An 11,278-nucleotide genomic window follows, 5' to 3' on the forward strand; every position below is an offset into this window, starting at 1 on the left:
CTGCATATACAGTGGTGGTCCCATAAGATTATAATGAAGCTGAAAAATTCCTAGTGCCTAGTGACGTCATAGCCTTCATAGATATCATCACCATCTCAACATCATAGCATAATGCGTTACCTCACATGTGTGTGGTGACGCTGGTGTAAACAAACCTACTGTGCTGCCAATCATAGAAAAGTATAGCACATACAATTCGGTACAGTACATAATATTAATAATGATAATAAATAATTATATTGCTGATTTATGTATTTACTATATTATGCTTTTTATCATTATTTTAGACTGTACCCCTCTTGCTTATAAAAAAAAAAATACTAACTGTAAAACAGCCTCAAGCAGGTCCTTCAGGAGGTATTGCAGAAGAAGGTATTGCTATCATAGGAGATGACAACTCCATGTGTGTTATTGTCCCTGAAGACCTTCCAGTGGGACAAGATGTGGAGGTGGAAGACAGTGATATTCACGATCCTGATCCTGTGGAAGCCTAGGCTAATGTGTGTGCTTGTGTCTTAGTTTTAACAAAAAAATTTAAAAAGCAAGAAAAAAAGTTAAAAATAGAAAAAAGCTTATGAATAAGTAAATAAAGAAAATGTTTATTCAGTTGTACAGTGTGTTTGTGCTTTATGCTAAGTGCCATTATGAAAAAGTTAAAAAATTAAAATGTTTATAAAGCAAAGGAGTTATAGTAAGTTAAGGTGAATATGCTACTGAGGAAAGCAAAATGTTGTTTATGAATTTAGTGCAGCCTAAGTTTATGTGTTTATGAAGTCTACAGCAGCTCAGTAATGTCCTAGGTCTTCACATTCACTCACCACTCAATCACTCACTCACCCAGAGCAACTTCTCATCCTGCAAGCTCCATTCATGGTCAGTGCTCTATACAAGTGTGTCATTTTTTATCTTTTGTACTCTACTTTACTGGACATTTTCTATGTTTAGGTATGTTTAGGTACACAAATACCATTGTGTTACAATTGCCTCTAGTATTCAGTACAGTAACATGCTGTACAGGTTTGTAGCCTAGAAGCAACAGACTATATTAGCAACAATAGCCTAGGTGCATAGTAGGGTATACCATCTAGGTTTGTGTAAGTACACTCTATGATGTTCACACAATGACAAAATCGCCTGACAACGCATTTCTCAGTCATTAAGCAATTCATGACTGTATTTACTGTCTTAATTAACTATTATTGTGGCAGTAGGGAGATATGATATAAAAGGTAAACTATATCCTTGCTTCCCAGATTTTTCAGTATAAGCAGTGATCTAATGATACATGCTGAAATTTCTAGAGCATTCCTGATTACAAATATTTTATGGGTAAGATATAGTGTTGCAGAATTTTCTATTTTTCTTTCTTAAAAAAGGCAACAAGTTTTTAAATATATAGTTTATTAATTGTTGAGCACACTTACATCATTTAAAAAACAAAAACAAAACCTTTGAATGCTACTAAACATCAAAACATAAAAGATGAGATTTGACACGTGCAAAGATTTCCTAAACAGACAGAATATAGAAGAGAAATCCTGGCTAAGACCAGAAAGAGAGTGCACAAAATGGTGACTGAGCCACCCTGTAAGAAATTCCTTCACTAACTTGCTTAAAAGTTCTAATTATTAATAGTTCTCTTAAGAAGAAGAGCTAGATATTTTTATCAAAACCTATCATATGCCCTACTAACTATGATTATAGTTCACTGCAATAAATGTAGGTCATTTGTTCAAAGAATAAACAAACACCACCTTCAATCTGGCCCCATTAAATTTCACTTTCCCACCCCTGGGTAAAGTAAAATCTCAGGAAATCCTGTAGTTTTCTGGTCATTTTCAGTTGTAAGAACCACCTGACTTTGATAACTCGAATTCGTTTTCAGGCACACAAATATACAATCCAGGCCACATTAAAACTGCAATCTTACATCCTATTCCAAGCTTCTCTGCTCTACTTACTCGTGCCAAGAGTCAAGGCTTGGAGACCTATGTAAGGAAGGGAACACAGGCATTTTTTTGACCATTTCTTCTGACTTATGCCTCTTTCTCCACTCATCATGTGGCTTCTGGTTCTTGCATGGTCCAGACTAGTAGAATGAATATTAGAAGGAGAAGGGCAAAATGGTAAACACCTTTGCTCACACTGGGTGGCCACCATGCCCTGTGTCTAGCATCGATGGCTATTGCCTGGGAAAAATCTGTCAGTTCTTCAGAACCGTTCCCTTTTGCCTTGAGGGAATCTTCCCAGTATGGTTTCTTGACTTGGATAATGAGTTCTCCTGGAGGCTTTTTGTATCACTCCCCGCAGATACTACCCCAACAGCTCACCCCTCTGGCTGCCTCTGCACAACCCTCACCCCAGCAAGCAACCTTCATGGAAGAACAATCATCAAAACTACTTAATCTTCCTTACTTTCTATTGCACTCACTTGGCTCAGAAGGAATATACAAATCCTTGCCTTGAAAAAAGGCAGAAATGTAAGCTGTTTTCAGTCATTCTGTTCTACCAAAACATATTCCTATTTGTAGGTACTAAATATTATACACATTTCACAGAAAATTGTCTAGGACAGAGAGTGAAAAATTACTGGAAAGAAAGTAAGAAAGAAGAGAGTTACAGAACAGAACCAAGGATTTATGGAGTTTCTCCTGTATGTTAGAACTTGCACTGAAAAACAGCTTTCCATTGCACAGGTGAATTGGAAAAGAGAGGAAATGCTTAGTTATAGTGAACAGCCATCATTTTGTTGTCCCACTTATCCTGCTTTTCTGGGAATTTTTCTACCACCTCCCCAACATTTTCTGTGAACTGGACCCTGACATAAACATATACATATGTATTTATCTAAATAGCTGGGAAAATGAAAACTTTGGACACTCTGAGCCTCAGCCTTACCTGTCAGGTCTACCATAAAAGAGAGAAAACATTATGCAGCCAGAAAGAAGAACGAAGCAGATTAACAGATGTAAGAGACATGGAAAATTTCCTGGCTCTGCTATAGTGTTTTTTGGTTCTCGCTGATCCTGAGGCTCAATTTCATCCTTGCCTTTGGATTCCATGAGACACTCCCCTCTGTCTTTTAGCTTAGGCTGGCTAGACTGGAATATATTGTTTTCAACCAAATTGCCCTTAACTAATATATCAGCTCAAGATCTAAAGATTACAAGAAGTGAAACACGGATTCAAACCTGGGTCTGCATGATTCCAACATGTGTTCCACTACCCACATTGCCAAGAGTGTGACTGATCAAAAGCAAGCATGGATCTGGGACACATAAACAGAACTGTAGCAGCCAGAACTTTGAAGTAATCATCCAAAAATAATCAAGACTGATTGGATTCATATCTACTGAGTGTTTCAGCTCTGCAACTAAAAGATCTGGGTAAATTGAAGAATGTTCACTAGAGAGTCATAGAAGAAGATTAAAGATTTGGAAATAAGAAAAAGTACATAGTATATATCGCCTCCACAATTCAACTAATACTTCATATCCTGCATCCAAACATCTTCTTTTCTATGGTCTCTACTGCTTATCTATTTTTCCACGTACTTGTTTTATCTGCCCCAATAGATTATGATCTTCTCAAGGAGTGTCTATTATGCTTTTTTTGTATTCAATAATTAATGATATTGGATATTGTGCCAAATGAACTAAAATCAAAGGTACGTAGCTTGTTCAAACACTAGGGGATAAGAAGATAATTTAAAAATAGTGTTTGTAGATATGAATCTGCATTGACGGGAACTGATTTTTTTCCATATCACAACCAGAAGAAGAAAAAGAATTCTCATATACTAATTGGAAATATTCAGATTAGTATTAAGAATAAATTTACAAATTGAAGCAATTGTTAAACTGTGGAATGTGTTAAAGAGGGAAAAACCTAAAAGAATCAGCTTCTTCATTGGGATGTTTTTCACTGTGTAGGGAAACTTTGGTTTGGGTTCTTTTTTAATGTTGTCTCACTTAAAATAGAGTTATGGACTTCATGACCCTTCTTCACATCTCTCCAAGACCTATAGAGACATGAGACAAAAGTGGAATTTCATCTTTCTTTTCTCATTATAATATGCTATATGGATACACCCAAGACTTATGGATTTTGGCATAATGGAACTTAGATACTAAAAATCTATACTTTTGGCAAAACCAGTACTGAGAGAACTACCCCAAAGCAGAAAAATATGTTTGAAAGATATTCTCATTTACCTGTTTATATCATCTAAACATTATGATAACTAAAGGGAATCCTTAAAAGATTATGTCAAAGCATAATATAAAAACAGTGTTGGAATTTTACTTTTAGCCACAAGGCATTCACTAGGAATCCATTTGCCTTCTTACCTTAAACAACTAGAAAGCCAAACAAAATATATGAAACATCTCTTTCCAAACACTGTTCAACAGGCAACCCAAGACAGTGACCTCTAAAATGGAAGCAAATGAGATGAACTCTGATGTTGTTTGATCTTTTTGTCTGAGGAAAGTTTCTAGGCTGCAATACAGGCAGGGGAAACCCAAACAGCTGTGGTCTCACTGAGTTAAGGAGATATAGTTCTGATTTCAGGGATTTCAACGCAGCTAGAATTTGTGGGATAAAATAATAGAAGGAGCTACACAGAGAGAGAGCCCTGGAAGTCTTTAAATCCTTTCAAGGATGACTGTGACTACTGAGGCCAGAGAAAGAACCACCACAAAAGAGTGGACAGAACAGTTTCTGGAGCTCACAACAGTCAGGAATAATTTAGATTATCTACCAGTCAGAGGAGAGAGACTTCCTAATTCACAGAGCATTGGTTAGATTCCTCAGAAGGCTATTATTACCTAGACCAAATTAGCCCTGCTGTGAGCTTGCCCTAACAAAGCTTAAAAGCACATCTCCACACTTCTGAGATCTAAAACTTAAAAAAAAAAAAAAAGGAAAAAGAAAAAGAAAAGGCAAATCTCAAAAGCATCCAGCTAATTCCAAGTAACTTAACTACATTCCAGAAAAAAAAAAAAATCAACAATATTTAAGAGAATACAGAAAATTCTAGGACACAAAGATGTAAAATTCAGTATGACCAACAATAAATAGCAAGCTACCAAGTAAGCAAAGAAGTAGGGAAAATAATGCCTCCCACCCAGGAGAACAATCAAACCAATCAATAGAAACAGATCTAGAAATGACACAGACAGTAGAATTAGCAGACAATAACAGTAAAACAGCTATTAAAAGTATACTCCATATGTTTAAGAACATGCTGAGAATAATAAAAAAAAAAATCTTTGAAAAATACAAATCAAACTCTACAGATAAAAAATACAGTAGTTAAAAGGAGAAATATACTGGATGGGATAAACTTTAGATTAGACATTGACAAGTAAAAAAGCCCTAAACTTGAAGACAGATTTTATATAAAATGAAGTATAGGAGAAAAATAAGATTTTTAAAACATGAAAAGAGCATCAGTGACCTTTGGGATGATATTAAGCAGTCTAGGATATCTGTAACTGAAGTCCCAGAAGGGAAAGTCAGAAAAAAATGAAGAAATAGTAACCAAAACGTTTTAATGTTTGATAGCAACTATAAATCAAAGATCTAAAAAGCTCAGTAAATTCCAGACATGAAAACAAGATGACTAAAACTACACCAAGGCATAGCATAAACAAATTGCTACGATGAACAGTAATAATGGCACAAAGATAGGCATGATCACAGATTTCTCAGAAACTATGGAATAGAGAAATCATTTAAGCACTGCAGGTAAAAAGAGACTATCAACCTATAATTCTATATCCATCAAAAATGTCTTTCAAAAATTAGGTAAAGACTTTCAGACATACAGAAGTTGAGAGAATCATTGCCAACAGACCTATATTACAAAAAATATTAAAGGAAGTTATTTAGGCAGAAGGAAAATGATAGAAGTTTGGATCTGAAAAATGGAAGAAAAAATGGAAATGATAAATATATGAGTAAATATAAAAGACTTTTCTTATTTTTCAAAATCTCTTTTTAAAATAATTGCATGTTTAAAGCAAAAATAATAATGATAGATTTTGGAGTTTATAATGTATAAGGAAGTAAAATATAAAAAAACAATAATTCAAAGTACAAGAAGGGGGAATGACATTTATACAATAGTAAGTTTCTTGAAATATATGTAAAGTAGTATGCCATGATTTGATAATAGACAGTGATAAGTTAAAGATTTACATTGTAAACCGGCTAAAATAGAATGACAACAAAAAATTATAGGTAATATGCTGATAGCAGAGATGGAATGAAATAAATAAATACTTAATCTAAAAAAAGTTAAGAAAAGAAAACAAAGAATAGATGGAGACACAGGAAAAAAATATAAAAACATGCTAAACATCATTGGTCATTAGGGAAATGCAAACTAAAACCACAGTGAGGTACCACCATACACTTTCTCAAAAGGCTAAAATTAAAAAGATTCACTCATAATACCAAACTTTTGGTGAGGATGTGGATCATCTGGAACTCTCATACAGTACTGGTGAAAATGTAAAAATTAAATAGCCACTTTGAAAAGGAATTTGTCAGTTTCTTACGGAGTTAATCAAACATTTACCATGCAGTCTAGAAATTCCAATCCATATGTTGTTCACACAAAGAGTTTTATTCAAATGTTCGTAGCAGCTTTATTCACAATAGCCCCAAATTGAAAACAATTCAAATGTTCATCAACGGGTGAAGGGATAAACCAACTGTGAAACATCCATACAATAGAATACTAATCAAGAATAAAAAGAAACAGACTATTGATACCCCTAACAATGTGGATGTATCTCAAAAGCATTATGCTAAATGTAAGAAGCCAGACACAAAAGAGCACTTACTGCATGTTTCTGTTAATATGAAATTCTAGAAAATGCAAACCAGCAATTGCTAAGGTCCAGGGATGGCGTATGGGGTGGAAAGGAATGCGTGGATTTATGCCAAAAGGGCATGAGGGAACATTTTGAGATACTGCAAATCTTTATTACAGTTGTGATTATAATGAATATACATTTGTCAAAACTTGTCAAACTGTACACTCTAAATGTGTGCAGTTTATTGTGCATAAAGTGTACCTCAATAAGGCTGATTGTAAAAATGGGATGAAAGAAAAGGAAATAAAGCAGTGTCAACATTTTATCAAAGGGATAGCATAATGCTTTTGAAATTCCCTGCTTTGTTAGGTGTATCAGTAATTTGTTTATTTTTATTGCTTAGTAGTATTCTATTATATGGATATTTCGTGGTTTGTTCATCTAGTCACCTGTTGATGTCCATTAGTCATTTCTGATGAAATGACTTCAAACCCAAGAAGTGCTGTCCCTTTCAGGGGAATCCCGAAAGCACAGAAAAAAATGCATGAATGATCCTAATTTTCATAGGCCCTCTCTAGCTTATACAGTAATGTTTAAAAAATTAAAAATTAAGTAAAAGAATATCTCCAATGTGACCCAAAATCCATGGTTTTTTTTTTCCTTTTCATGACATCTGGGGTGCAAAAGAGAGGAGAGAAAGAGAGCATCAAAGACCCTAGGCTCTTCCCAAAACCCATCTCAGAACCCAGATTAATGAAAATACAGCATATGAGAATTCCAACTAGCCTTTCTGTGGACAATAGAAGCAGGTGAAGACTGGAGCTCTGGTTCCATTCCAGGAATGTAGAAACTTGTGAATTATTGACTCTACTTTCATACAACTTTTAGGAATTCCTTCCTTTTGGACTGAGCCCATGCTTTATAAATGGTAGCCCTTTCAACATAAATGAGAGATATATAACTTATATATCACATGTATATGCTCCACTTGATTTAGCTATATAACTTGGCAACTTGTTCCTACAAAAGGAATGTCCATTTGCCTACCTCTTAAAGTTGGGCTCAACTTATGATTTGTTTTGTCAATAGAATCAATGGAAGTGACACTGAAAAGTTTTGAGTCTCAAATACCCTTGCTTGCTTCTATTCTCTCTCTTGAGACCTTGCCTCTGCCATTTAAACAAGTCTGGCTTAGACTGTTTAATGCTAGATGCAGAGAGCTCACCTGTCCTTAGCTGAGATCCCGCAGATCTTAAAGAGTCCAGCCAAGATCAACAAAGCCACCTATTTGTCTCACGGCTGACCAGGAGTACCCTACTGACATCAAAAGAGCTGTCCATCAGAGCCCAGCCTAAATTGTCAACCCACAGACTTGTTAGGTTAAGCAATAGTTGTTGTTTGAACCCAGTAAGTTTGGGTGTTTTTTTTCACAGCTAATCGCTTAACTGAGACAGAGCTATATGGAGATATTGATAATCTACCAAAGCGAAAGAATGGGTTGGTTTGAGATCAGGGATTCAAGTATGTCTGAGTTTCTGCCCCCCCATCTCTTCTGATACATTAAAAACTTAGATCCATATCTAGTATTAAATAAAATATTTTATAAAAACTTCAAAAAAAAAAAAGAAAAGACCTTATAGATAATCAAACTATATCCCAACCAAACCTTTTTCTGCTGCCTCCTTGTTTTATTTATTAGAATTTCCTTCTACTCAGTTGACCAAGCCAGAAAGTTGGCTGTCATTCTTAACACCTTCTTCTCCCTCATCTTCCCACATTCAGTCTCACCAAATACTAGTTTCTATGTATAAAATGTTTTTGAAGTTCTTTTTTTCTGTATCAGACACAAACCTCATGTACATCATCAAATTTCCTTGGATGCTCCCTTTCTTCCTAAGGCCAGACAGAATCCCAGCCCCAACCAAACACTTGTCCTGAAGTGCCAGGTATACAGCAGAGGTGCCCACCTGCACACCCAGAGTTTTTATGGCTTCTGCCAACTTTCAGATTTGGCTAAAACACCACACCATGGAATTGAGACCTGGCATCTTACAGTGATGCCCCATTGAAGGTGCTGTAAAACACAGTGCAGAGTGTATTATGTTGACTTTCCATGGGGTATAAACAGGAGACAGGAGTGATCCAGGCAGCTAAATTTGCCTTTCTTCATTTCTTCATGGGCCACCCCAACCACAGTGTTTCCTTGTGTGCTGTGTGGGGTATTTCAACATACTGAGCAATGCACTTGTCAGTTGACTTGTTCTGTCCCTTCATAGCTTATTGAAAGTGGTAGCCATCATAGTAAGACATCCCTTGTCATTGTGTCACATCTAGCTGTCATGGTGCCTCATCATTGCACATTGTGCAGAGCCTAGCACATACTAAACACTCAATAATGGAAGCTATTCTTAGGATACTATGACATTATATAAACCAAACCAGACAATGCTGTTATTCTTTTCCGTTCTTATGAAGCCTAGACATTGTATAAAAACTTACATTTCTTATGTATCAATTGATTTTTATCCATTCTATCAGATATAAACTGAACATAACTCTCATATAAAAAGTTGGAAAGACATACCCAAATGTTAATAATGATCTTTCTGTGGTGGGATTCTGTGTTTTCATTGATACATCATTTAATATATTTTTTTGTAAAATTTATGCATTTTCTGCAGCAACATAGATTACATTCATAATTAGAATAAAGCTATTAAACTCTAAAATGCCTATTATTATGAAAGCAATAAGATTAATAAATGATAACAGACAACATTAATAAACAGCAAAGGTAATCAATTCTAATCTTACTTGTTTAATGAGATGGTTGGCATTTAGGATAGCCTGAGCAGCTTTATTGCAAGTTTTTATAAGAATTATTGGAAATTTAAAAAGATTTTCCCAAAACCATAAGTACCTAAATAGTCTGAGGAACTTGAAAACTCCAGGGTTGAGAAATCCTAAAGGTGTTAAAGTCCAACATCATCCATAAGATCTGAACCCTATCCTTATTCATGGAAAACTACCCCACCCTGTTATGAACTAATATGCAATTTTCCAATAGCTTCTTTGGAAAGATGTGTAATGCCTCAAAAGAAGTAGTTGCTTTTGTTTTTTGAAATCAATGACCTACTTTAATAATGATGTTCCTAAGACTCTCCAGATGTTTGAAGTTAATAAAATGACTGAGCATATTAAATAGGAACTACTCATATTCCCAAGATACAGGCCTGAAGCTGGATGACTTTACTAGATTATCTCTAAATGAGGTCTCTGTCTCCACTTTCCATTCTAAGATTAAATAAATGAACAAAAGGCGTGCCTGATAGCAAGACGATCTGGATTAGATGTTCTATACTGAAAAGCAACTTTGTGTGTCCAGGTTTTTCCTATTTGAAAATTCCACCAGTTTGTCTTTGAGGGACTGAAATGGTTTTGAAAAGAGATCCAAGTGTAAGCTGCATAAATGTTACCGAATGACTGACAAAAGAACATGCTACAGATTATCCACGTGGTACCGAAAATGCACCCTCTGTGGAGCCACAGTAGGCAAAATTGCGTTTCATCCCATTGCTCAGCCCTTCACATAAATACTCACCAAAATAGGGTTTGATGTCTCTTTTCTTCATTTCCCTTGCCTTAACCCATCTACTCTCCTCCTCAACTTTACTTAATTCAGAACTTTAATTCATAAAATGAAGCAGAACAGGTCCCCTTCTAAAAGCTGTCCCCCACACCAATGTGACAACAGGTCACTGCAATGGGTGGAGGCCCGTGTTTGAGTTGCTGTCCTGGAATCTCAGTGGATTTTACTTTCCTCTGTTGTCTTCCTGAATAAAAGAAAGGTAAACTCGACCACTTTCCAGTGGATAAAATCATACATCCATAAAAGAAAAGAAGTTGAAGAAATATTAAACCTGTCCCAATTTCTCAAGGAACAAAGGGACACAGAAAAATAAAAAGAAGGAAAGCCTCCAAAGAGGGGACTAAAACTGTGAAATGAACTTCTCAAACTTTTCAAACAATCTTATACCTCTCAGAAAGGGATAATACCTTAGAAACAGTCTTTACTTTGAAATACCTTTTTTGGGCGGCATCGTGGGGGTGTCCTGTCTGCAGGTCTTGGTGGCTGGGTGGCTCGAAGAGGAATTGCAGGTTGAAGGGACAAATGTTTCAGGTTTGAGCTAGCATGTCCACACACTTCTGCCTGCCACTGAACGTGCTCCCCTGGTGCCATTTCACAGCCTGAAACTTAAGAAGGTACTAATTTCCTCACCATTAAATTTTCATGAATGTTTAGTTTGCCATTTAAGGGATGGAGTACTCAGGTCAAAAGGGTTGTATTTGGGGCTCATGTTAGAAATAAAACTAAACTGATCGTGTAAGTCCTATTCAGAGCAAATCTGGCTTCATCCCACTCTGCATGTGCTTGCTGTCTTGTTTTTAGT

At 35.8% G+C, this 11,278-nt stretch overlaps 1 protein-coding gene across 1 annotated transcript in view; it reads right to left on the reverse strand.

Moving 5' to 3' along the window:
* The window catches only part of TMC1 (transmembrane channel like 1), a 152,096-nt gene extending 141,029 nt beyond the window's left edge, over window positions 1-11,067 (reverse strand). The window contains exon 1 of the mRNA XM_069472117.1: window positions 10,902-11,067. Coding sequence (XP_069328218.1) covers window positions 10,902-11,067 — 166 coding nt within the window. The remainder of the gene's footprint in view (window positions 1-10,901) is intronic.
* Window positions 11,068-11,278: the final 211 nt, after the last annotated feature.

This window comes from Eulemur rufifrons, chromosome 7 (assembly GCF_041146395.1).
Source record: "Eulemur rufifrons isolate Redbay chromosome 7, OSU_ERuf_1, whole genome shotgun sequence".
NCBI classification, from domain to species: domain Eukaryota; kingdom Metazoa; phylum Chordata; class Mammalia; order Primates; family Lemuridae; genus Eulemur; species Eulemur rufifrons.